Source organism: Rhineura floridana, chromosome 1, assembly GCF_030035675.1.
Source record: "Rhineura floridana isolate rRhiFlo1 chromosome 1, rRhiFlo1.hap2, whole genome shotgun sequence".
Classification (NCBI taxonomy): domain Eukaryota; kingdom Metazoa; phylum Chordata; class Lepidosauria; order Squamata; family Rhineuridae; genus Rhineura; species Rhineura floridana.
In genome coordinates this window covers 267,079,419-267,107,263 of record NC_084480.1, presented here as the reverse complement: position 1 = coordinate 267,107,263, position 27,845 = coordinate 267,079,419, and the positions used below count along the sequence as shown (strand labels likewise).

General features: G+C 39.2%; 1 protein-coding gene across 3 annotated transcripts; it reads left to right on the top strand.

Moving 5' to 3' along the window:
- Positions 1 to 284: 284 nt before the first annotated feature.
- Positions 285 to 27,845, top strand: PPP1R42 (protein phosphatase 1 regulatory subunit 42). Of its 3 annotated transcripts, none has more exons than XM_061603526.1 (9): positions 288 to 598; positions 3,832 to 4,030; positions 4,900 to 5,066; positions 5,598 to 5,736; positions 10,430 to 10,546; positions 15,900 to 16,017; positions 17,769 to 17,900; positions 20,790 to 20,949; positions 27,598 to 27,845. In XM_061603526.1, the coding sequence occupies exons 2-9, from the start codon at positions 3,902 to 3,904 to the stop codon at positions 27,674 to 27,676; spliced, it is 1,041 nt and encodes a 346-aa protein (XP_061459510.1). In that variant the 5' UTR covers positions 288 to 598; positions 3,832 to 3,901; the 3' UTR covers positions 27,677 to 27,845. The 3 variants fall into 3 exon arrangements, 2 of the variants coding, with proteins under 2 accessions (XP_061459510.1, XP_061459581.1); XM_061603597.1 differs by lacking the exon at positions 288 to 598 and adding an exon at positions 609 to 796; XR_009759735.1 differs by lacking the exons at positions 20,790 to 20,949; positions 27,598 to 27,845 and adding an exon at positions 16,106 to 16,200 and having other exon boundaries at positions 285 to 598; positions 17,769 to 17,855.

The window sequence follows — 27,845 nt, the reverse complement described above, 5'->3', positions numbered from 1 at the left end:
AATTCAAAATTACAGTGAAAATATGCATGTTCTGTAATACACTTTATTATCTGAACTACTCTTTAACTAGGAAGGGGGTGGCAATTTCAGCTGTTAAAAAAATGCAAAAAATGGAACCAAATCCCCTTTGTGAGGTAGTCGCGCGAATTCGGTTGCGCCGCCATTTCGAATATCAACGGCGTAAACCGCCACAAAAGCCTAACGTAGCTAGGAGCCAGGCAATACTCCGAGGTTACACACAGGTGCGCATGCACAAACTTCTATAATCATTCTCCCAACGCCTGTCCCCACGGACGGCCACTTGGGAGCGCGCATCGTAGGTGTACTAACGACTCCTATTCCCGCCCCGCGGCATCGACAGAGCTGTTTTCATAGGCGGATACATTAGGCGACTTTTTGTCTCCATAGCAACGCGTTTGCCATCTCTAGCCGCAGCAGCAAAGCATCTCGTTCACCTTCTTTACCTCTTGTGTTGGCACACTGAGCGACGTGTCCCCCGTCGGGGCTTAGGAGCGAGGGAGGGCGCTCTAATATGGGCATTTGGTGCGGAAAGAAGCTGAGGGGAGTGTTGGGTTGAAGGGCGCGGAATTCATGAGATGTGAGTAGGGAAGGAGACCGTGGGTTGGGTCGAATAGCGTGGCTTTGACGGCCCGGCCGTCTCTGTCGAACAAGTTTTGGAGTCATGGTTACTTCATAGCAAGGCCAGCTGCGTACCCTTTTCCACAGTTCGTCTGAGGGAGGTGAAATTCCTTCTGATGAGCAGCATCGAGCAACCAAGAGTCACAGCCGTACTCGAGTGAGGCCACAAGGCGGTGGGGTGGACGGGGTCTGGTGGAGAAGAAGAGGCTGGCGCAGGGGTGTAGTCGTCCAGGGTCACGGGGGTCTTAGGCACCTTACTTTTTTGGGAGCACAGTCCCAGCCAGGTCCCTATGTCTCCAGCGTCCTATGAGCCACTGAGCATTAAAAGGGGAGAGTGTAGGCCACTGAGAAGAGTCTTCTAATATGCTTCCTTGCCCTTTCATGCTGATTGGCTCTTAGGGACAAGTTTGCTATTGTGGGAGAAGGTGTGCATGGAAGGAGTGTAGAGGTAACCATGGGGAGCAAGCGAGTGAGTGAGGGTGTGGTTGTGAGGGGGCGTGGCTGTGACTATCATGAAGGGACCCTGGAGTTCTGAATTTGGCATTACATTGCTGGGTCGGTTCCAATATCTTAAGTCTGTAAAGCCCAGCTGTCCTGTGGAATCCAAGCTGTAGCATTCAGTGTGGTTTGTGTGTAGTCCCATGAGAAACTTGGCAATTGGCAGTCTCTCCCTTCAGGCACTTTTCTCCCAGCCAGGGCTCAGATACCTGAAGCTATCTGGTAATCTGAGAGAAAAGCACTTGGGGAGAGTGGGGGCGGGATGCTGGGATAAAAGCCTCTGCAGAGCTTCTCTCACACACCCCCAGGACTGAAATAGTTTTGAACACACTGTCAGGTCTACCCTGACATGTCAAGAAAGTTCCAGCCCCCCCAAAAAAAGAAATAGAGGTTTCATTGCCAGGCACGATAATAGGTGTCCTCTTATTAGGAATCTGAGAGGCTGCCTTGTACTGAGTCAAGACTACTGGTCCATTATAGTCAACATTGACTGGCAAAGCTCTCCAGGGTTTCAGGCAGGGAACACTCCCAGCCTTACCTAGAGATGCCAGGGACCCTCTGTATGCAAAACAGAAGTTCTACCACTGAGCTACTGCCATTCCCCAAATCAGATTATTGTGTGGGGAAAGAATATTTCCTGAATGGGATGTGCCTGTTTCAGGGACATTGCCTTTTCCCAACATTGACGTTGCCTTTTCCCAACATTAATGATCAGACTGCAGTATTTTGCAGATGGGAAAACGTGATTCTTTCCCTTAGCTAGGATAATCTTCAGTACTATTGTAAGGGCCATCTGCCTTCTGCTAAATAATCCTGATACCTATAATATATTTTGAAAATTACAGAGTAATATATATTACGAACTTTCACAAAATTTTCAAACATAGCTCTTAAAAAGAAAAAAAAAAGTGAATGCTATTAAAGCTCCATCCCACTCCCAGTAATTAGGTGTCATTTCCTGAGTCTTATATTTAATACTGTCAAGCACTAGAATGTATATCATTTGATTTTTATAAGTGGTGAACTGCAGTAAAGTTATTTCTCATCCACATCTACAGCAAATCTTTCTCACATCCATTATATGGGGATGAAATAGCATGGTACTGTCCCTGAATCAAGACTGGTGCAAATCAGGGCTGTGGAGTCAATATGTCAAAACTTCAACTCTGACTCCTCTATTTTTCTACTGTCTGACTCCAACTCCTCTAATTTTCTACTGTCCGACTCCGACTCCTTCATAAATGGCAAATGTATATTAATTTTTCTACTGTCTTGACTCTGACTCCTTCATAAGTGGCAAATGTATATTAATGTATTAATACTAATAAATTAATATTAAATATTAATTTTATTTTGAAGTCGGAGTCAGTACATTTCTACCGACTCCACTCAAAATTGCTTCCGACTCCATTACTCCGACTCCACAGCCCTGGTGCAAATAGAGCACTATACTTGTATTAAAAGGCCCTAGAATTTATTCTGGAAACCTTTCTGGGTTTTAAAAAAAAAGCATTCTGATTTTATGAAAAGTTCTCAAACTTAGAATAGAAATGTGTATCTAAGTGGTATGAATCTTTGCATTCATGAGATTTGCCAATACAGAAATGAACTTACCTGATCCTGGGTATCCCCATGTATACAGATTTGGGAGCTATAAAGTTGTACAATCAACATTATTTTCTAGGATTGTGTGGGATGGGGATCAGGAAGAAGAGGGAGCCCTAGGACATTTTATCAAGGTCAAAGTATTGTTTTTTGTTACACTAATGTAATTATGTAGTATTCACACAGTGTGACCATCAACCTAATTGTGATCAGCCAGAAGCGAGTCCCTTTAAAAGGAACTAATTTCCAAGTTAATAGGACCTTAATTCCAAGTTAGGGTTCTAAAATGTAATCACATTAGGTGACTCAAAATCTTTTAATTAAAAAATTCCCCTGATCAATTCAGATGTTTTTTTTAAAAAATTATTTTAATGGACTGCCTTCAAGTCGATTTTGACTTATGGCAACCCTATGAATAGGGTTTTCATGGTAAGCAGTATTCAGAGGTGGTTTACCATTGCCTTCCTCTGAGACTGAGAGGCAGTGACTGGCCCAAGGTCACCCAGTGAGCTTCATGGCTGTGTGAAGATTCGAACCCTGGTCTCCCAGTTAGTAGTCTGACACTCTAACCACCATACAAAACTGGCTCTCATTGATTTTAATACAATTATATGAACTGTAAGCTGCAGATGCTATCTGCTGAGCAGAGGGCCTTCTCTCAGACAGAAACAATGCTTCTGAGATACTGCTTTAAACTACATCCTTTTTTCTTCATAACTAGTGCTTTTGTTCATATTCATATTATTATTTATATCCTGCCCTTCCTCCCAGCGGGAGCCCAGTGCGGCATATCCAGTCGAAACATCAACAATCGAAACATGATTAGTCAATTAAGAGTTACATAACTGGATTTCAGTTTTGCTTCTACATATCCAGAGTTAGAATGGACTGTTAGTTTAAAATCCTGTAGAAAATTTGGGAAGATTTCTATTACCATGGACATTTTTTTATAAGGAAAATTGTAATAATGAAAATGCTATTCTAGTTAAATTATTTCATAGAAAGTAGAAAATAACACTGGAGAAAAAGTATATGATAATTTTACGATACTGCGGAAGAAGATATTTTATAACTTTATTTTATTTTAAGGCTCTGTGATGGAAAAAAGAATACGTGAATATCGAATTCTTTGAGAAAAAAAGGAATTTACTACAAAATTATGGTTCGACTAACATTGGAGCTGATTGGTAAAAGCCTCAATCAAAAGAATCGCAGAGATGAGTCCTTGGCCCAGCACTTGAGGAAAACAACTCATCTCAAGTTATCAAATAAAAATATAGATATAATTGTAAGAATACTCTCATTATTTGAGAATATAACTTATTTTTTAGTTGTTATTCATGTTTCTGTGTTAATGGCAATTCAAAGCATTTTTACCCCACTTTTCAGCCAAAAAGGCTCCCAGAGGTGCTTATGTAAATAAAAATAAAAACTGGACAGTTTTGGTTAGCGAAAGAGGCAAAGGAGGAAAACTCTGTATTTCATACCATTACAATAATTAGCTTGAAAATATATTTGTGAGTTCCTCTTACTGATCTACGAGTTGATATCATTTAGCTCATTAAAATCACATTTTATATGCAGTGAAATAGTTTTTAACCAGCAATATTGAGTTTGTTTTAAATATATTTTGTGTACAGCGGATACAATGGATGCTTTTCAGAAATTTCCTTAACATTTGGAAATAAAGATGTCATACATTCAGTCAGTACCCCTATATCCTGGGATGGTCTACAATTCTAATATAATTATGAGTTGAAAAATATGGACCAAGATTCAAAGAGCTTAGCTAGGCAGTCCTAAGGGTTTGGCCATGCGCCACAGGATTCTTGCCTTTTTCTGCTTTGAATAACAGAACCCCATGGCATATCACAAAGTGCTTCAGAAAGTATATTCCATTACAAAGTAGCTTGCCATGTGACATAAGGCCACAACTTCAGTGTTTAGTTTGGATTTTGGATCCTAGCCATGGTAATAAAGATAAGTGATTTGTTAATATATATACCAATATATCTGCCAAGGATTGTAGGATCTTCATGTTTGAGGAAATATAAGTCTATGCAGTAGGAAAAAGCTGTATCTGGAAAAACTAGAATCCCCAAGCATTTGTTCATGAGTTAACTTTACAGAGAAATATGCTTTCATTCTTTTCCTTAGGATGACCTCTCTTTGTGTAAAAACCTTAATGTCCTTTATTTGTATGATAACCAAATTAGACAAATACATAACTTGGAATTTGCTTCAAACCTAAGACACCTGTACCTGCAGAACAATTGCATTACACGGATTGAAAATCTGGCATCATTAATAAAACTTGAAAAATTGTAAGTTACAAATGATTATTTTTATCAGTTGAGGATCAGTGTGCGATCTGCCTTTGGAGGGGAAGTGTTTTCTTGAGTTCTTTTTTTTTTCATGTGTGTTTGATGAAATATGTTGGAGTATATTATATTTCTATCTGCATTGAATTATGGTAGCCTGTCGCTCTGAACATTAAAGATGCATTCATTGTTATGTTTGACTCTTCCATTGAAATCATTGTGATTTTACCATTCTTTTCTTTGCCTGTATTATGCTTCATAATAGCAGTTTACAATATTTGAAACTTTTCTTTCCATTTTATTGTTAGAATTTCTACAATTAATTATAAAGCCCAATGTTCTGTCTTTCCTATAGTTTGTTATAAAATATTTTTATTTTGTCGGGGTTGTTCCCAGGTGATTCTAAACAGATTTTTCTACTCTAGTTTTTCTTCAGACTGTATAAATCTTTCGACTGTTACTAAATAGATTCACTTGGTAGTAAGCTCTACAAAACAAACCACAGAACTAAAGCCTCTTTTATATACCCTCAAGGTATCTCGGCGGCAATTACATCACTGTAGTGGAGGGCTTAGAGACTTTAGACGGGCTAAGAGAATTACATGTTGAAAGCCAGCAGCTTCCCCTAGGAGAAAAGCTCTTGTTTGACCCAAGAAGTCTTCATTCACTAGCGGTAAGAACATACAGTTTCAGTGACATCTGGTGTTAGATATTGATTGCTAAAAAATTGCAAGAATTATTTTCTATACTTACTTTATTTCCGTTTGTCAAAAAGCTCTACTTCAGCAGGATATGAACTCAAAAGTGTTAATATGTTTTGCATTATAAATATTTGTAAAGCTTAGGGTGAGCAATGGTATAAGTTCTAAAAATCTTTTTGCTTTGCAATAAGTTCTTTAATCATTTATGTTGCATTTATTTCCCGTTGTCTAATAGAATATGCTTGCCACCCCAGTGCTAAATATAGTTAGTTAATACTGAGCTTTTTGTTCAGTTAAATATCCTTAATTTAGAAACAAAGCCCTATTTTACTTTCTGTAATCATAAGAAATGAACAAGGTAGCAAGAAATTTGTAGATTGTTGAATATAGATTTTTTTTAAAAAAAATTGCCCATAAACCTGAATGAGGGTAGCTTCATAAATCATGTACTATGAGCATATAAGTGTAGAAGTCCACTGGCTTCAGCAAAACCTGTACTGAATTATCCTAATACAGTATCGCCTGATCCTCTGGTATTCCTTCTCCCCACTACTCGTTTGTCAGTTTTTCTACTGGCAGTTGTTCTCTTTCATCCCCCACTTGCTCACTGGAGCTGATAGGAATTGCAGTCCAAAACATATACTATCAGGAGAAATAAAAATGATCACATGTAGGCCTATAAATAGCAACTAGTCTGCTTCCTGTGGCAAGTAAGAATTATCCCCAGGCAGCCAAGCTTGGAAGGTTTTGTGACTTGGAAAAGGGTCGATTCTTTTTTCTTTCAGACCACCAGTGGGCCACAATCAACTAGTGTAAGAACCTGTACATATGGCCAAACATTCATTCATTCATTATTCATTCATTAATAATATTTATATACCACTTAATATGGAAAATCTGTAAGTGGTTTACATAGAATACCACAATGTCATAAAAAGGATATACATACAACATTATTCAAAGAAATATGTCAGTAAAAACAATCCATCAATAAAACATTGTTAAATACCAATAAATAATAAAACAGAAGTGTGATTAATCTTAGGAGCCAGGGAAAGCCTGTTTAAATAGATGGGCCTTGAGGAGCTGTGTAAACCTGCCACTGTTTCTGCTTCACAAACAGCACATTGCAGGATATTCCAGAGAACAAATGGAACCCCCACCATTGGCCATGTTGACTAGGGATGATGCCACAGGTTTCCCATCCCTGGTTTAAAATCAAGCAACAGGATTTGGGGGGCACTTAGACAAGGCATCCTCTAAAGAACCCCTTAACCTGGAAGAGATGGGGCATGTAATTTTCTCCCACTATCTGACTTTCCTGAGTTCTCTATGCAATGTCAGAATCACGCCTGAGTGTAGCCTGGAACATTCTATGGAGGATTGTTGCAGGACAGTCAGAAAATAGGAGCAGCCTAATAAATTTATTTTGTTTCATTGTGTTAAATACTAATAAAAGTAAAATGTATAAAATTTCAAAGTAAGGGCTTAGTAGTCAGTTATCTCAGTGCCTTTTCATTCATTAGCCATTAGAGAACATTAGAAGGCAATAACAAGTTTACTTTTTAGTGAGCAACTGGACAGAAATCTGCCTGCATGTTTTTTCTTGCATCTCCCCAGTAAAAAGGGCTAGAAGCTTTTTTTAAAAGGCTGAACGTTCAGGGAAGAGGCCAGGAATATTTTTAAGGAGTCACATACCATAGTCATCCCCAGGCTAGTTTTTTTAAAAAACAGGGTAGCAAAAACAATTGTGAGCTAGTAAATGGAATTATTTCCTTTTTTTTTTTTTACAATAATTTTTATTCAAATTTTCATAAAACATACAAAACAAAATCATAAAACATTCAAAGACAAAAAACAAAACAAAACAAAAATGATTAAACAAAAAAATAAAATGTTGACTTCCCATTTGTCGCAGATCAAATCAGTTATAGGTCTACAATATATAACAATCGTGTCTCTTAAATTATATTATAAAATCACTTTCCTCCAGTAGTTATCTTAATTAATCATCAAATCTCATAAACATTACTTTATTCTTTCCACAAAAAGTCAAAGAGAGGTTTCAATTCTTTAAGAAATATATCTATCAATTTTTCTCCAAATAAACATGTCGATTAATCCATCTCGTTAATAATAATAATAATCTTATTGTCATAACCATAGTCCAAATAAACATATCGATTAATCCATCTCATCAAAATCTGTTAGGTCCAATAATTTCAATAGCCATTATTCCATTATCCATATTAATTCCATCTTCCATCTTCAATAGTCCTGTTAAGTCCAGTAATTTCAGTGTCCAATCTTCCATTATCAGTATTCCATAATAATCTTGCTGTCATAACCATAGTCATATAATAAGCGTCTGATGGGAATTTCCTCTATCCCAAATATTTTCTTGCCATCAATTCTGAATAAGTTGCTGAAATATTGTTGTAAAGTCATATCTGTGTTCTTCTTTTTTACAAAATGCACTGGCTCATCTCTTGAGAGTTTTTCCATTGTCACATGGCTGCAGTTAATTCCATAGATTTTCTCTATATCAAGCTCCATCACATCATTCCAGTCCAGAAGATTATCCAAGCCATTGATAACTTTATCTCTAATATCTTCATTAATTTCTTCAGAGATAACGTTAAATTCCAAACAGTAGATTTTATTTCTAATATCCATAAACTCCAGATCTTTTTCCAATTCCACATTTGTTCCAATCTCCAGGGCTTGTATCTTCCCTTTATTTTTTCTTTTCTCATCTCTGATCTCATTCTCCTCTCTCACAGGATCCCCTATTTCTTTAAGCTCCTGCGTCATTTTGCTCAGTTCAATTTTCAGCTCCTTACTGCCCTGTCGCAGGGTTTGTTTCGTTATCTCAATCTCATCCATTATTTTCTGAAACATAATTACTTCCAGATTCTCAGCCACTTCCTTGATTGCCATTTTTAAAACCACGAAAACAAAACAAAACAAAAATAAAGAAGAACCACTTCTTATTTCAGCAACAATTGGGTTAATATTCCAGGCTTGATGACATCACAGTATAAACAGAGCAGCCTGCCTTATCTCTCTATGTTCAAGAATACAAAACAAATTTAGTTCCCAGCATCAAAACAGTTAGTGGCGTCGTGAAGAAGCAGATTCGTCAAAATAAAATAGACCAAAAAGAGAATAGTCCCAGACAATATAATGTTCCTCGGAATAGAAATCCCTCTTCTGTTTATATCTTTAGAATGCACTTCCAGGACAGCTTTTTGCAATAGAAACAGAGATAAGCTGTTAATTTCGTGAATAACAGAGAAGAGTTATAGCTCACCCAGAAGTTCTTTAAAGCTGATTCATTTGACAAATCTCTTTTTGCTGCAACAATTTAAACCAAGTAAAAAAAATAATAGAAAGAAGGGTGCTTGCCTGTTAGTCCGTTTTCTCTTTGAAGAAAAGATAAACGTATCGCATTAATCAGATAGAGCTTGTTCGGAAGTCCGTCTGGCATTGCTGGCTGGACCTTTTCTCATAAATTAATGAAATCCAGTCCTCCCAACAAAAGCAGGCTTTTGAGGTTGATCTCTATGTTTCTCCCTGCCCGGGAGAAATTTCATCAGTCAAAAAAAAAATGTTCTGACTGATTTATATCTGAATAAGCTTCTTTTGAGGCGGGAGCCCGTCTCAAAAGCAGGCACAAGCAAAGTCACCCTTCCCGGAAGTCAGTAAATGGAATTATTTCCAAAGTTGCACAGAAGACATAGGTTTGAACTAAAAACAAAACTCATTTAGGCACAACTAAAAGCTTCCTTGAACCAGTGGGGGTCTTGCTCCTCCCCCCTTTTTAAGCAGAACTGCCTCCAGCCCCACCATGCCATCTCACAAACAGCTTTTGAAACACCTCTCAGTCTTAAAATCAGTTCACGTTGTGTTCTGTGTTGGGAAACACAAGATGAAAGTCTTGGTAGGCATACAAATTGCGTGGTTTTGTTTTTTTATCCTAGCCATTTTTTTTTCAAACATTTGAGATGTTAATTCTTATTTTCAACATTTGCAAGAATAGTAGGCAGCACCCCTTTCCTTAGCATTCTGGTCATCAAAGTGGCCAATCTTTATTGCAGAAGAACAAGATTATAATGTGTACCTTTGCACACTGAATATACTGCATACTGAAGCATACCAGTAAGCCTTTTTTAAAGTAGAAAATTAACTTTAGAGCAGCTATTCTGATCCAAGAATGTTTCCATTTGATTACATGACATTTACCAAAAGCTTGGAAAGAAGGGTCAAAGCAATTAGGAATTAACATGTTGCCTTGTACAAGTCCATTAATTTGTTTCTGTCTGAAAATTTAAAGGTAGCACTTACTTGCCTTTGACATAAACTTCTAGACTGAAGCTACAAAAGAGTACAGTTATATGTTTTTGTTTGTATTTTCTTGTTGGGCATGTTTTTATGGTCATTTTACTGCCACTTTTATTATAAAAGGGCCTTAACCACCAATTTCAAAGTGTTTCAAAATGAGGTGGTGATAAAATGTGCAGTTGTGTGGTGAAATGCTATGCCTGTTTGCTTGCCTGAGAAGTAAGTCTTGCTAAATTCAGTCAAGTTTATTCCCTAGTAACCACATAATGGTTGCCGCTGATAACTTTTGGTTTTTCCTTTTAAATGTTCGTTTCATTGCAGAAGTCTTTATCAGTTTTGAATATCAGCAATAATAATATTGATGAACTGAGTGATTTAGCCATTCTGGAAAATATCTCCCATCTCATAGCTGTTGATAACCAACTTCACCATGTGAAGGTAATAAAGAAGAAATAAAGACTGATAAGCCTGTACAGGAAATGAAGATAGTTAATGCTTAATAATTTTTCAGTGATAGGAATTATTTATTTGGAGGGGGTGATTTAAAAATAATACATTCCTGGATATATGGTGTTTTTTTAAGGGGATGAAGTCCCTTCTCACTATGTGGTTTAACAGCCTTTCCCAATATTTGGGTCCCCACATGTTGCTGTACTACAGTTCCTGAGCACTGGTCATGCTGGCTAGAACAGATGTGACGTGTAGTCTATCAGCATCTGGGGGCCCAAAGGTTGGGAAAGGCCTACAACATTGTTTATCACACTTTAACATTTGGTTGAGGAGGCAAAGCTTTTCTGTTTCTAAGAGCTCGGAGGGGAATAGGTGTTAAGATTTGATTTCATCTTTGGGATTTAGATTTGATTTTATAGTTGAGCTATATTGTAAAGATGAAGAAAAGGGGTATAAGCAATTACTGATGGAATTTGTTACCATCCTTTCAATATGATTTCTTTTCTGTAATTTTGTTCTATTTGAAAATGAAAAAGTTAAAATTTAAAAAATTGTTTGGGGAGATATAAACAAATTCATGGAGGTTAAGGTAATCAATGGCTACTAGTCATGATTACATATTACGTCTGGGATCAGAGGAGTATCTCTGTCTCTGAATATCACTTGCTGGGGAACAATAGTGGGAGAGGACTAAATTGCTTGTGGGCTTCCCATAGGTGTCCTGCCCGAACCCATTGAAGTCAGACGAACGTGGAGGTGTGTTTTTCTTTAGTAGATGTAACAGAAAGTTTCAGTTCAGAGTGCTTTGTGAATCAGCGTATAGGTTACGCAGAATTCAACATCATTACTAGGATTACCTAGGCACAACTACACTGCACAAAGATGTTGTCGCAGCAATTTGATACGCCTCTTTAAGTAACGATTACTGGGCACCCTACTTGCGTGAACTGAGTGTCACTGTTGAGAGCATGCACACACACAAGTGCTGCTCCTCAGATGGACAGTGGAGGCTTGTTGAGCTTGCCGGCACCACAGCTGCCATGTATGAGGCGAAGGCAGGTGCTCTGCCTCAGCAAGGTCCTCCGCATCAGGGGAAGGGGGGCTGCGCAGTGGCATGGGCATAGGAAGTACGTGAGCATTGGGTGGAGAAGCAATAGCCTGACTGGGCTGAGCTGCTTTTGAAACACTAGTAAGTGGAGCTATTGGGGCAGAGCTATCACTGTCCATGGCACGAGAGCTTTCAGAGTCCAGCGCTCCTTTTGGCTCGTTACTGCAGGCTTCATCCCAACTCATCATCATCATCATTCTCGCAGCTCCACGCAAGCCCGTGTCAATAGGCATCTCTTTGGCCACCATGGGAAACAAGATGCTGGGTTAAGTAGGCCTCTGGTCTGATCCAGCGGCGCTCTTGTGGTTTTGTTTTTTTCAAAAGTTAAAATATTAAAGTATTATAGAAATGTATGTAGTTGTTTAAGGTTTCTGAGAGGGGAGAGCCACAACAACAACATCCTAGGGTACAGATGTGGTGGTCTGTCCTGTGCTTGTATGACAAGACAATTAACAGTGTCAGATTTGACAGCATTGATTGATACATGACTTGAAGGGGAGAGAATAATCCACGTTCCCCTTCTTCCAGTCCTCAGTAGGCACTTCCATGTTGTTTGGATTGGAGCCAATAGGTTTCTTTTGAAATAAATGAGGGTTGCTTCTATGTTTTGAGTGTAGGATCAGATTTATTACTAGAAAAAATACTTCATATAAAATGATAGATAGCATTGGAACAAATTCTGTTCATGAAAGAGAACATGAGTTTCTAAGAAATGGATTCCCTTTCAGTGGAAACTCAGTACTATCTCTTCTCTTGGGGCCTTTTCAGAACATGCAGTGAGATTTGGAATGGCCTATGCCATTAACTTCTCTGCACAGTGAGGATGTGGGTGAGAGACAGCGAGGAACTGCATAAGCCTGAGACTTGTTCCTGGTGTTATACTTTACAGTTTAAGAGTAGCGGGGGAGTGGACGGACAGAGCATTCAAACAGGCCCTCAATTTGTTTCTCTTTTCTATGTTTTTGTATATTTAATAAGCTTTTCATAATGGTATACAAATATTGCTACTAGAGAATATTTTTAAATATTTTAAAAACTTTTTCAATCTTTGATTTACAAAATGTTTCAAATATTTTTGTAATTCTGTATGTTTAATTGGGTGGGGGGAATAGACATAATGCTCATTTTTATTATAGTAAGATAGATACAGTATCACAAAGTAGTAAGAGTAGCACTGTGATCCTAATCACATGTACAAATGGGATGTTTCAAGCCGAAAGTGTGTAAACATTTACCATTTTCTTCTATGAGGGAAAAGATTATGCATGCCAAGTGGCATGTATGCCTAAACATGAATGTAGTGTCTCCCTGTCATCTAAGGGAATAGAAAACCCCTTTATGCACAAAACTCTGGATTATGGCAAATAGGTTCAGATTATAAGACTGTCACCTTACATATCTGAAGCGGTACAAGTCCTGTTTATTTCAGAAAGGCTTGTGCTAGTTAAGTGTTTTGAGAATATGGTTGTAAATCTTTAATTTATTCAACCTTTGGCCATTATTGATTATGACAACAAGATATCAAAAAGATGAATTTCTTCACTTCACAATTCAGTCAGGAACAAGAGAAAAAATATAGATTTTCTGAAAGAGATAATGGCAGATCGTCAGAATGATGACAAATTGCTGTCTACAGATGTAGTTAGGGCAGTTCAGTTAGACACAGCTGATAAAAATTGGAGTACACCAGTCAAATACAGGTTTTTAAATGGCCATCATTAATTGGGAAGAAGGCTACCGCTAGTACTACAGATGTCATCTGAAGCTTTTGCCCCACAATGTGCCTAGAATATAATTTGCTCTTTAGTATTTTGTAGCAGACCTCTAAGTGATAGCATGACATGATCATTTATCAAACAGAGACTGCCCAAAAAAGTGTCTAGTCCCTTTAGTACAGCTTATTGAAAGGCTGTGAAGTGAAAACACTTTATTAGAGACAGGAAAGCAATGAACAACTGGCACGTATCCAAAGGGTAATCATATTTCAACATGGGATTAGTACCTTCTTAGATAAACATACACAGTGCGAGCATGTTCTGGATCATTTATCATCTGAATAGTAGTCAACAGATATCTACAAAATTCTGTGGGTACATTCATCAAAGTTTAGCTATTTACTTTGCCAGGTTCCAAGAAATATATATGGTTTTGCTTTTTCAGAACCTACTTTCATAGAAGTAATTTTTCAGATGCATTCTATGGGTTTTTTTCTTTTTGAGTAGATGATGATTATGATTTCAAAGGATCTTGCAGTATAAATTTTGACAATGGTGAAGGCAAGAAAGGTAGAGTTAAGGTTAATAAGGGATGAATGTCAGCAAATGCACTGCCATGTTTGAGAGATCAAAAGCCAAATTGTCCCGATATGCAGTTTAAACCTTAAAGCCTAAATATGCAAAATATCTTCAAATTTGATATTAAAAATATCTTGATTTATCTTGATTGATATGAGAAATAATATGTGCATTTATATCTGCTAAGCAGAGCACAATATTATATATATAAAACTATGGATGAAAATTCTGTGGGGTCAATGTTACAGAAGCAGAACATTTCTATAGATAGCTCCTTATGTGAAAGCTATTATTCTGCACGCTGCTGCCCATACTCTGTTTGACGACCTTTCTGCTCAGCTTGATTCCTCTGGGAACCTTGAAAATTAACAGTCCAAATGTTCTTGATTTTTCCAAAGAACAAAAGATTGGAGAGCAAAAATCAACTTTTGCTTTCCTGCACTTTACATTTGATTTTGGTTCCTGGATAACTGATGGACACCAGAAAAAGGGTTTAGCAAATGTTGCTGAATAGCTTAAAAAATTCTATTGTACATTGAAAATGAATATTTCCAACATCTTGATCTAGCTTTGACACTATATGAAGGAAAGCAAGTTTCTGCATGTATGTCTTAAACTAGATGGAGAGCCAGATGTCACTCACCTATTTGGGAGAGGGGGCAGGGAGACTGATTCATTCCCCACCATCTCCTCCTGATTCGTTCCCCACCATCTCCTTTTCCACCCAACACCATTTGCTAGAGTAGAGGACTCATCAGTTTCTGCTGACACATCTCAGGATCTAAGTCTATGTAAAGATATTGGTGTTTGAAAATTATCAGTAAGAACATGAAAAAGAGAATCTTTAACATTAACACAGATTGAAATTAAGGTATTTCTCAACTAGTGGAAAAAGCAAATTACTTTTAATTCAGTTGCCAAGTACTGTTATTTCTGGCTGCTGCTGACAGCAGTAAGCAATAAGAAGATATTTGGGAAATAGCTTTCCACAAGACCCATATCTGCCAACTCTTATAAGTCATACACGCCATGTTACCTTGTTTATATATTGTAATAATATAAAAGAAAACTAGGTCAGATTGCCCTTAATAAAAGAAGAAACCCATGCTAGATAAAAGTTTATGTAAAAACAAACCTCTTCTCCCCCTGGCTTAGGCCAAGAGAATCATAGATGTGGAAGAAATTTATTTCTTACCATATTCTGAATAACTAAAATAATCATGAAAAGACTGCCTACTGTCACTTCCTCCCATTGAACAACCAACTCTGAATTGATTGGCAAGTATAGTGAAGAGATTTTGTATACTGAAGAATGCCATCTAAATAATAATAATAATAAATGAATTACCAACAGTGATATTTCAGGGCATTTGCCAGGCTTTAGACTAATAATAATGATAATGTTCAGCATTGTTCCAGCCAGCTATATTAAGGCTAGAATCCAGAGATTCACCACTACATGTAGAGAGGCTATTTTCCTCATGTGTGCCACTGACACAACTTGAATGAGGAAAATCAAGCCACATGTGCAGATTCTTTTTTGCATGTAAGCCCCTATAATTGCACACATGTGTTGTGCTGAAGATCTTATATATATGCATGAAGAACTGCAAGTGGTATTTGTGCTTCCACATACAGTTTCTGGATTTTGACCTAGATTTTATATTTTATTTTTATAGTAGAAAGTGAAAATCAAAGGGTTAAACTCATGTTTAAAGAATGATTATTAGAAGGTTGCTTTTAGTGTGCATGTGTGTGTCTTAATTCAGTGTGCATTACTATGCCATCATGTTACTGACCCTAGTAAAGGTAGTTGTGTAAATAACCATTCTTTGAAAAACTTACATTTAATTGAATAAATAAAATTATGAATTAGCTTAGTTATAGTATTGAGATAAATAAGCAAAAGTATTGATTCTCTTTTCTTTGGTATTGGCAGGACTTGGAGTTTGTGCTGGGTGTGTGGACCAAGCTGTGCAAATTAGAGCTGAATGGGAATCCTGTTTGCCACAAACCAAAATACAAGGACAGAGTTATACTGCAGTCAAAATCTCTTGGTAAAATAACATACTTTCAGAGAGCACTTTCCTTTTACAAGAAATTAATTCATGCATTAAGTCTGCAATCCTGTACACACTTACCTAGGAAGAAGTCCCATGATGAGCTTACTTCTGAGTAGACATGTATAAGATTGTGCTGCACGCTATGCTAAGTTACAGCAAACTTCGTATAAATACAAGGTAAGTGGGTATAGGATTGTAGCCTTAGATTTGTATATAAGGAAACAAAAGTTGCTAGCTCACAAAAAATCGTATTTGCCTGGCCTACCTTTGTTAGTTATTTGCAGCCTTAAAAATAACTTGTTTAGTAGAACTGGACTGCCTAGTTACCTGAGAGAATTCTTGCTCTCCATAGGTGACCAGGAAAAGGACTATTACAAACTACAACCCAATCCTATGTACATTTACCCAGAATCAAGTCCCACCGAATTCATTGGGACTTTTGTTTTTATTTTTTATTTTATCACATGTGCACCACTCCTCTAAAGAGTGGCAGCCTCATAACAGCTATGTGAAGTAGTTTAGGTTGGCACAAGGCACACAGTGAGCTTCATGGCTCATCAGGGATTTCAATAGGTATCCTGGTTTTTAAGTCTGGCACATAAACCACTTCACAAGATTAATTCTTTCATTGCACTGACATATAATATGACATAATGATTTCTCCTATTGTTTTGTTTTGTACAATAGTGCAAATGTAGAAGGGGGAAAATGCTAAACATCTGAACTGAACCTGCCTAATTTTATCTTCAGTTTCACCTGCTGCTATACAACTGTAATTGCTATATTTCTGTCCTACCAGTTAGACAGAGACATTCAGCATTGCTGTTTTGTCTTTAAAATTATCAGAAATCTATGTATTATCCATTTATTATTGAGATTACTTGATTCCATAAAGGAAGCCTCAGACCTGAATGTACAAGATCTGAACAGGGTGGTTCATGACAGATGCTCTTGGAGGTCACTGATTCATAGGGTCGCCATAAGTTGTAGTCGACTTGGAGGCACATAACAACAACAACAATTGAGATTACAATCAAGATTTAAATGCACAATCATAAAAACACAAAAATTATTAATACACCACAAAAGTCTAAAACTAGAAATTGAAATGCATCAAAAACAAAAAATCCTGTTGAAATAAAACTTCTAAAAGTGAACAGTAATGGGGTCAGACAGACTTCACATGGGAAGCTGATCCAAATCTTGGGTGCCACAGACAGAAGGGATCAGTCTGAGGTATCCAAATGAGAAATATCTCTCATATTTCTGATTAAGAATGAACCCGTCAAGCTCATATGGAGGAAGGCATTTATTGAAAGCCTTCTACACAGTCATCTGTCAGAGCAGGGTTGTGCTGACATGACTACTGCAGCAGTCCAAAAGGATGCAGCTCAGAATGTTGCTCACCCTCTCCCTTATGCAAACTGTCCATATTTCCCCAAAGTACTGACAGAGCAATACTGAAGATTACTGCTACCGTATAGCAGGGCTCACCTCATTGAAGCATGGAGATGAGAGATTCTCTTGTACTGGGAATCAAGTTCCTGTATTGTACCAGATGGAGATTAGAGAAACAAATTGGTATCTTGGATGTAACAACACAGATGGCAAAAGGACAATACTACTGAGACAAAAGCTTCTTCATGACATTCATTTCATAAGAATACTAGAGCCACATCTAGGAAAGGATTGAATAACCCAAAATTAGCATTTTCTTGATATTTGTTAAAAAATTCCCCCCTCAGATTCACTTGATGGAAAAGAAATAAAGGAAATGGAAAGACAATTCCTGATGAATTGGAAAGCATCCAGAGATGCAAGGAAGAAAAACAGGACAGAAAGCGCAATGAATGAGCATGCATCATATTCACATTTTGGTATACAAACTATATCTTCATGATCACTTACAGGATAAGAAAATAGCATGTTTGGAAGAAAAATGTCAATAGATAATTAACAAGGCTATAGTGCTTTGAAGATTATTCCTGGGAATAAGCATTTTGGTGTAAATGCTGTGGAGGATTATCCAGATGGCATGGCCAACATGACTGTTGAGGCCCTGGTCTTGTGGTACAGTGAGGGATTGTAACAGGATTGCTCCTAAGCACTCCAAGATGGTTCCCTAGTATACTAGGGAATTTAAGTTCATGAAGCAAGAAGAATGATGGCTAGAGTGGCAAAAATGTCAGAATAAATCTGACCAAACAGTTTCAAATGTATCTTGGTGCCTACCATGTGGCAGTAGTGATGGACTTGCTTCTCTGCCACCATTGCATCTTCAAGGAGCCATCCAACAGAGCTTTCTGTGTGTAAAGGATTTGCCTGGATGAATGGGTCAATTGTGCCATCAGAGGCTTGCTGTGACAAATCTGCCAGGCATTTTGAGGGTAAAGTCACTCAGATCAATTCAGAGTTGGCTAAGTCCTTTAAAGGTGTCCAGAGCACTGACTAGTGTTGGTGGATCAGTTTCAATTACTGCAATCTGAGGACATGGACAAACTGTTCTAAGGTATTTAGCCTATCACATGCCTTCTAACCCTTGCCCTTTCTGGCTGGTAAGAACAAGCTGAATGGGATTAATGGGTGGGGAGGGGGAGTCCAGGGAGTGATCAATGGCTCACTTTGGGAGGGGGCAGTTCTACCATCCTTGAAGGAGGTGGTGCTGTGTCCCCACCTAAGAGAACCTCCCTGGGCCCAGAAGTGTTGGACAATTATTGCCCAATTACTAATGTTCCCTTTGGGGGCAAGATAATCAAGAATGTGATGATGGAGCAGCTTCAGGGATGCTCTGATAAACCAAGTAGCTCCATTTCATTCTGGCTTCAGGCCAGGTTTGAGTACTAAATTTGCCTTGGTCACCCTGGTCAATGACTTTTGTCAAGAGAGAAACGGAGAGTGTGACTCTGTTGATTCCCCTTCTCAGCAGCTTTTAATACTATTGACAATGGTATCCTCCTGCACTGCCTAAGTTAGGAGTTGGAGGTACTGCAATTCCTATCTCCAAAGACAGTTCCAGAGGATAGCATTTTGTGACTTCTGTTTGGCCCTGTAGGAGTTGTCCTTCCAGGTCTTGCAGGGCTTGATCTTTACACTGATGCTATTTAATATCTATATAAAGCCACCAGGAACAGTTATCAGGGGATGTGGAGCAAAATGTCAACAGTATGTTGATGACACCCACCTCTATCTCTCTATTCCATTAGTACTAGGAGAGGCAGTGTAGATCCTGAGCCTGTGTCTGGAGCTCTAATTGGCTGGATGTGGGCCAACTGAAGCTGATCCAGGCAAGGCAGATACTGTGGATGGGCAGTTCCCATGTCCAGGAGTTGGCAGAATAACCTGTACTTGACAAGACTGTAATTCCCCTGAAGGAGCAGATACATAGTTTGTGGGTGCTCCTGGTACAGTTGTTGCAGTTGAGGTCCAGGTCGCCTCAGGGTCTAGAAGAGTCTATGCCCATCTTTGGCTGGTGCATCAACTACAGCCATTTTTGGATAAGGATAATCTGGCTTTGGTTGCTCATGCTGTAGTAACTTCCAAATTGGACTGTTATAACACTCTATCTGGGCTGCCCTTGAATGTGGTCCAGAAATTGCAACTAGCACAAAATGCAGTGATCAGAATACTGACAGGGGCAGCTGGCTGGCTGCAAGCATATTACTCCTATTTTAAAACAACTACACTGGTTTCCAGTTGTTTTTTCAGCCCAGTTCAAATTGCTTACTTTGACATTTAAAACCCTAGAATGGTCTGGGACCCAAATATCTGCAAGAGTGCGTTCTTCCATACTGACCTGTCCATGCCTTAAGATCAGCTAGATGCAGCCTTCTTGGTAATCCCTACATGGGATGAAGTACGTAGTGTGAGGACCTGGGGAATGGCCTTTTCAATGGTTGCTCTTCATATGTGGATCTCCCTACTGTGGAGTGCCTGGCCTCATCCCTATATAATTTTAGGCAATTGGTTAAGATGCACCATTTTTAGCAGACATTTGGAAGAGGAGAGATCTGATGGGATACATTGATTATTCTCCTGCTGCTAGTATTAGTAAACTGTTGTGACTTGCTGTGATACATTGGTGGGTTGTGTTATTTTAAGGATTTTCTGCTTTGTTTTTATCTTGTCTAACTTTGTTGCCCTGTGGCTTGTGCAAAGGCAGTATGTAAATCCTCTAAATAAATAAAGTAAAATCACCCCTTTTAGATAATCCAGTAATTGCATAAGACTTGATTAATTGTTTAAGAATCTTCTGTAGTAAATCTTCACAATATTTTTTTAGAATATTTTTGGAATAAATTTACACAGTATTTTAAAAGTTTATGTAATGTTATTATGTGCTGTTGAATAGTAATAGTATGCCTGCCAGTAGAGAGTCCCAAATTTAATTATAGTGTGAACATAGTTTTATAAAAAAAAATCTTGGCTTACCTATTTATGTTACTTTCAACAATCTGAGTTTGTAAAATCAGTAACATCAAAGACTCCTGTTTCTCTGTGCATCACTTTTCTGCTTCTTCCAATTTTTTAGTGAAAATCCTGCTTGGACTTTGACATAAAGCATGCACACCAGTAGTGTTTATAGTTTATTTTTGAAAAATGCTATACTTATATATATCATATATGGTTTTGTTAAATTATATTTCCATTTTTAACTAGTTATTATAACTGGATAATTCTGCAGATATAACCCCGTCATAATTATTTTGGTTAATACTTTGGGAGAGTTTTCTGAATAATTAATACTTTTATGTCTTTGTACCCTGTAGATGATAATGACACAGAACATCCTCATTTTCCTGTTTACTACTTCCCAGTAGCCAAAGAAAAACCAAATTTTGCTATTTTGTCTGAGGTACATAGATCTCCTTCTAGTAAAGAATCCCAACCAACAGTTCATGAAGAAAACAGAGTTATTGAGAAAATCAGGTTTGTTCCCTATAACACTTTTGGAGTCCAAATACACATCAATGTATGAAACTTCTAATGAAGTTCTGCGTATATGAAAGGGCGGAAGTGCACTGTTTAGAAAGATGGGTTTATAGAGCTCAAACTATTAACCCTCCTATGCCCTGCAATAACATGCAGGGTCTATTTTCTTATGTTGATCTTGCCACAATTTTTATTTCCAAAGTTCTTCCTTTTTTCAGTTCATATTTTGTGAAATAAAAATTTAAGCCCTCGTTGTTATGATGTCACAGCATGGGGGCAGGGCAAGCTGGCGAATTATGTGGTGGCGGCAGTAGTGGCTGCAGCCCAAACAGGATGCTAGGCAGTAGGCCAAGCCTTGGAGCATGCCAGCCGTTTGACTCCTCTTGGGGGGAAGGGGGGAGCTTCAGCACAACCTGCAGTGGGTGGGGTTTGTGAGCAAAGCAAGCAGGGACGGAGCTCCTAGTTAGGACAAAATTCTAATTTAGGCTGCTCACATTTTGTAGCACATAGCCATTTAGGACCAAACTAGATGTCTATAACATACTGATGGTCCTTTTTAAATAGGAAAATAATTTCTGGTGGTGGGAGGGGTTCTTAACTGTTTTGCACTTCAAATCACACAAATGCCCCAAAGCAGTTTTTTCTCCATGGAATTTTAAATTCACTTTTGGAACTTACTGGGGGCAGCCTCTGATGGGGTGATTTGGAGTGAAGAAACATCTAGAAGTGTAAAGGTTAAGCATACATACAGTCTGATATCACTTCTCCAATCCTGTTTACTATTAATTCCTGTTATGAGTGATGTTTAGTACATTAGTGCATGTACACCTGTGGGAAGGCTGGAAGGGGGGAGGAAGGAAAGAGGGCTCCATTGATCCCTCTACCAATCCCCACTCCATCGGCCCTTATAATTTCAACTATTTATTTTATTTATTGTTTGATTGCATTTGTATACCGCCCCAGAACTGAAACTCTCTGGGTGGTTTACAACAATTAAAAACAAATATACAAATTTTAAAATGCATTTTTAAAAAGCAATTTAAAAACACATGCTAAAATGCCTAGGAGAAGTCTTGACCTGGGGCGGAAAAGATAACAGTGTTGGCGCCAGGCACACCTCATCAACAAAATCCATAATTTGGGGGCCACCACTGAGAAGGACCTCTCCCTTGTTGCCAGACTCCCAGCTTCCCTTGGAGGAGACGCCCGAAGGAGGGCCTTTGATGTTGAGCGTAGTGTACAGGTGGGTTAATGTTGGGAGAGGCGTTCCATCAGGTATAGTAGTCCTAAACCGTGTAAGGCTTTATAGGTTAAAACCAGCAACTTGAATCAAGCTTGGAAACATACAGGCAGCCAATGCAAGCAGTCCAGAATCGGTTTTATATGTTCGAACCATCTGGTCCCTGTTACCAATCTGGTCACTGCATTTTGCACAAGCTGCAGCTTCCAAACCATCTTCAAAGGCAGCCCCACGTAGATCGCATTGCAGTAATCTAACTTGGAGGTTACCAGAGCATGGACAACTGAAGCCAGGTTATCCCTGTCTAGCTAGGGGCATAGCTGGGCCACCAACCGAAGTTGGTAGAAGGCATTTCGTGCCACCGAGGCTACCTGAGCCTCAAGCGACAGGTGGTTCTAGGAGAACCCCCAAGCTACAAACCTGCTCCTTCAGGGTGAGTTCAACCCCATCCAGGACAGGTTGGACATCCACCATCTGGTCAGAAGAACCACCCACTAACAACATCTCAGTCTTGTCTGGATTGAGCCTCCGTTTATTAGCCCTCATCCAGTCCATTGTTGCAGCCAGGCACTGGTTCAGCACATTGACAGCCTCACCTGAAGAAGATGAAAAGGAGAAATAGAGCTGCGTGTCATCAGCATACTAATGGCAACGCGCTCCAAAGCTCCAGATGACCGCATCCAACAGTTTCATGTAGATGTTGAACAGCATGGGGGACAGAACTTACCCCTGCAGAACAGTTTTCCCAGAAGGATACCATGGTCGATGGTATCGAAAGCTGCTGAGAGATCAAGGAGAATCAACAGAGTCACACTCCCCCTGTCTCTCTCCCAACAGAAGTCATCATACAGGGTGACCAAGGCTGTTTCTGTGCCAAAGCCAGGCCTGAAACCCGACTGAAATGGATCCAGATAATCTGTCTCATCCAAGCGTGTCTAGAGCTGGCCTGCCACCACTCGTTCAGGGACCTTGCCCAGGAATGGAACATTTGCTACCGGCCTATAGTTATTAAGATTTTCTGGGTCCAGGGAGGGTTTCTTCAGGAGTGGTCTCACTACCGCCTCTTTCAGGCAACCAGGGACCACCCCCTCTCGCAGAGAGGCATTAATCACTTCCCTGGCCCATCTGGCTGTTCCATCCCTGCTAGCTTTTATTAGCCAAGAAGGGCAAGGATCCAGCACAGAAGTGGTGGCACGAACCTGTCTAAGCACCTTGTCAACGTCCTCAAGCTGTAACCAACTGAAATTCATCCAAGAAATCGGGACAAGGCTGTGCTCCGGATACCTCTCTTGATTCAACTGCTATAACACTGGAGGATGCTAAAGATGTTACCCTGGAAGTGCCTAGCAAATTCATTACAATGGGCCTCAGATAGCACGTAATAGCCCCCGGACAATTAAATACAGCTTACCATAGGCAGTTACCAGTGTGTAATTGCATCCACCAGGAGTTCATCTCCGTCTGCACTCAAGCAGTCTCCTATATAGTTTCATAGCTCTCAGCTCTGAGGTATACCATGGAGCCATATGAGCTCCACACAGGAGAGGGTGCTCAGGAGCAATCATGTCAACCACCCAGGTCATTTCTGTATTCCACAGTTCAACCAGGGTTTCTACAGGAGCACCAGCCCTGTCAGCCAATGTCAACTATATCAATATGTTGGGAAATAAAGCAATATATTATATAAATTATTTCTTAAATTTGATTACTGCCCTTTAAATGCTTTGCCATTCTGCATACTAAGCTGCGGAAAAGTTGACATAATGTCAGGGCACATGCAGATAATTCAAATTTTATTTTCAGTACTTCCAGCCCTACAGTCTAATCATTCCTTTGCTTATTGATACCTTGCTGATCTACATGGTTGACAGAGAATGATACAGAAGCAGTGCTGATTGTGCAACTGATTCTGTATGTGTGCACAGAAAAATGATTTGGTTTCGATCTGAAGCCAGTCTGTGGTTTGTTTTCCAAAGCTTTGAATCCCCCATTGGGATTGTAAGGGGAAAATCAACAAAACAACAATAACTTTTTTATTTTATGGCCGAGCTGGATGGGATTTGCAGGTATGGTAACCCTTTTGAGGCAATGAAGCTTGCCAAATAAAGATAGACATAAGGATTTTAGGGCAAGAAGAGCCTTTAAAGCAGGTGCAGTTTTTTAAAAGCAGGCCTTAGGCACCCTGATTCAATGGAAGGTGATCTTTCTAAAACGAGATTTATCTCTCACCAAATGCACAGGGGAGATATAGGAACATTCCCTTTATCCAGACTGGAGAAAGCACACAATTCTCTCGGCCAAACTACATGTTATCAGGATATTTGTGATTGGATCTCATTACAAATAAAAGAGGGAAAGAAGCTGAGATGAAGCCTGGATTGGATTGGGGTAGTGGCACTGGGGGAGATTGGTGTTTTAGGATTCCCCCTTATCTGATGCTTTTTCCCCAATGAAAGTTGCTATCCTGAAGCTATTAGCTCCACTAATACCTGTATTATACGTGCATTTTTCCTCAACAGGGCTGATAGGGGGATGGTTTTAGTTTTCAATGGGGAAATGGAGTATGAGGAGAGGGTGAAATGCTCCAGAACCGCTTCCTGACTTTGTTTAGGTCCACCAATGGCTTCTTGTACATTTGGGTTGTATTTTTCAAAGATCAGGAGATCCTTGGCCTTAAATCTGCTTAGGATTTGTGCATCAAAAAGATTTAGTGTACATTCAAATATATGGGATGTGATCCAAAGATATCTGAGTACATTGGTAAACTGTGAAACTACCCATGTACTCAAGGATTCTTTCCCTGTCTGCAAATCATCTTTCATCCCAGGCCCCCTTTTTTTCCTGAAACAGATATCAAAGCTGACAGCACTGATCTCCTGTTCACAAGTATGTACATATTGCAGGACTGGATGAGCATGGTTGAATTCTGGATGTTCTTTCTCTTGCCTGGCAGCGTTCTGTGCTCCTGGTAGGATAAATCTGCATGTGGAAACCTGTTTCCACAGCAGACTGCCCTAACTGGACTGGACTGTTAGACAGAGACCAGACTCTTTATCAGAATGATCTGGAAAACATTTGGATTGCCAGAATTAAGATATATGGGGATTTTGTTTATGTAGAATACAGAGTATATATCTCTGTAAAGAACACAAAAGGAATACTAATAGCACAGGTATTGGTAACTGAAATTTAGATAATGTTGTGCTGTGAAAATGCAGATGTCTTTCTAGTCCTAACAAGAGTCTATAAAGCACTAATTAAGGCTGCTGTTCTATACCCACTTTCTGTGAGTAAGCCCCATTGAACTTAATAAGATTTGTATTCTGAGTTAGCATATTATAGGGTTGTGCTGTAAAATATTTTACCCCCAAATACACATTTTTTACTTGCGTCATTTTAGAAACCAATAATTCCACAGTCGTTGTATGTTCTAGTGTCATGACAGTTAGTTTTGGAATTTGTTTTTGGTGTTTGTTTTTGTGGTTTTCCCATTTAACATTTAGGCTGCAATCCTATGCATCCTTACTGTGGAGTAATCTCAATTAAACAAAATGTTATTTACTTCTGAGTTAGCTTGCATAGTATTGCACCATTGATCATATATACTGGAACTGTACTGTCCCCAATGCTATTTAACATCTTCATAAAGCCATTAGGAGCAGTCATTAGGAAATTTAGAGCATGGTGTCAGCAATGTGCTGATGACCCCGCTCTATTTCTCTGTTACATATGAATCAGATATGGCTATACAAGTTCTGAAGTGGTGTCTGGATGTAATAATAGGCAGGATGACGGTCAAGAAATTGAAATTGAATCCTGACAAGATGGAGGCCTTATGGGTGAGTGGTTCCTGGGTCTGGGAATAGGATCATTTGCCTGTTCTGGATGGGAGCAAATACACAGTTTGGGAGTGCTGCTTGAATCACTTCTGTCCCTGGAAGCCCAAGTGGCTACAGTGGCTAAGAGTATATTCCCACAGCTTTGGCTGGTATGCCAACTGCACCGATTCCTGGACCAAGATAGCCTGGCCAATGTGACTTCTATGCATTGGTAACTTCAAGAATAGATTATTGTATTATTGTAATAATACACTGCATGTGGAGCTGTCCTTGAGGTTGGTCTGACAGCTGCACCTAGGTTAATCAGTGGCGTGTCCAATTGTATGTGCATATTACACCATTTCTAAAGGAGCTGCACTGGCTGCCAATAAGCTACCAAGGTTCAGGGTGTTGGTTTTACCTTATAAGCCCTAAACAATTTGGGACTAGAATACCTGCATGAGCATCTTTCTCGGTACTGCCCTGATCAAACATTTCACATAGCTGAGGAGGCCCTTCTGGTTGTCCCACAATCTTGGTTAGCAGTGATCAGGGAGAGAGCCTTTTCTATAATGGTCCCCTTTTTATGGAACCACCTCCCCTCTCTGACAAGCGCCAACGTTGATATGTTCGCATTTGCAAAAAACTCCTGTGCCCTCAGGCTTTTTGTTGCTTTTAATGTTGAGGAGTCAGTCAGTGGTGTCTTTTCGGTTACCAGCTGTATCATATTCATTGTATTATGAACTTAGTGTTTTGTTTTGTTTTGTTTTGATGTGTTTTATACTTGTGTTCACCATCTTGAGACAGATTGCAATAGGTGGTAGATAAAACAACTCTATACTGCTTTTTTTAAGTGTCATGCTGCAGTTCACAGCACCACAGACAGTACTGCAAACTGTAGGGTGAAGCTTGATGACTTGTCTGAGGTGGGGTGGGAAGCTGGGCGACGTGTGTGTGTGTGTGTGTGTGTGAGAGAGAGAGAGAGAGAGAGGCTTCATGACCCAGATCAAGTGGCCAGCACCAGCCTACACAAGCTGCAGAGCAACAGGCCGGGGCAGCTCCATGAGGCCTCAGCATCACTACTGCAAGGTCTGCAAAGCAAGAAGCTTGGTAACCTGTGGGGAGTGAGGGAAAGCTTGATTACCTGTGGGGGATGGGGGGGAAACATGGCAACCTTTGTGTGTGTGTAAGCTTAGTGATGCATTTGGGAGGGAAGCTTGGTGAACCGTGTGGGGCAGGGAGGGCTTGACAACCTGGAGGAAAGGGATTGTGCAGGTTGGTGCGAAAAGCGCAGGGGTGGAGCCCCTAGTTGTTATAAATAAATACAACAATTTCAAGCACAATTCTATATATATCAGTTCAGAAGTAAGGAGGTGTAGGATTGCCACCTTAATGTACTGTCAGAAATAAATGCATGCCCTGTGGAATATGGTCTAATTGCATATTAAGACAATTTTATGTAGAGTTGAATAGGAGCTTAAGCACAGAATCTAAACACATCTGTGGAGGAAAATGATACTCTATTATTATTGAATCCAAATAATTTTTATGTTTAAAATACTGTTTTATAATATTTTGTTCCTGCAGCCATTCAACCTTGAGGAATCCTCAAAATGTACAGAAAGATCTATTTGAACCTCACCTCCTTAGACAAATGCCTCTGTAAGAAGACAGTGGAAAAGCAACATCTTTTTGTGCTATCAGCATAACAAATGGAGTTCATCAGAGCCAGCTATGAGGAAAAGTTGAATATATGAAGAGTTTTGTATTTTAATCAAAAACCACTAAAGCCTATTTTAACAGTTTTTCATTGCTAACAGCAATTTTTCATTAAA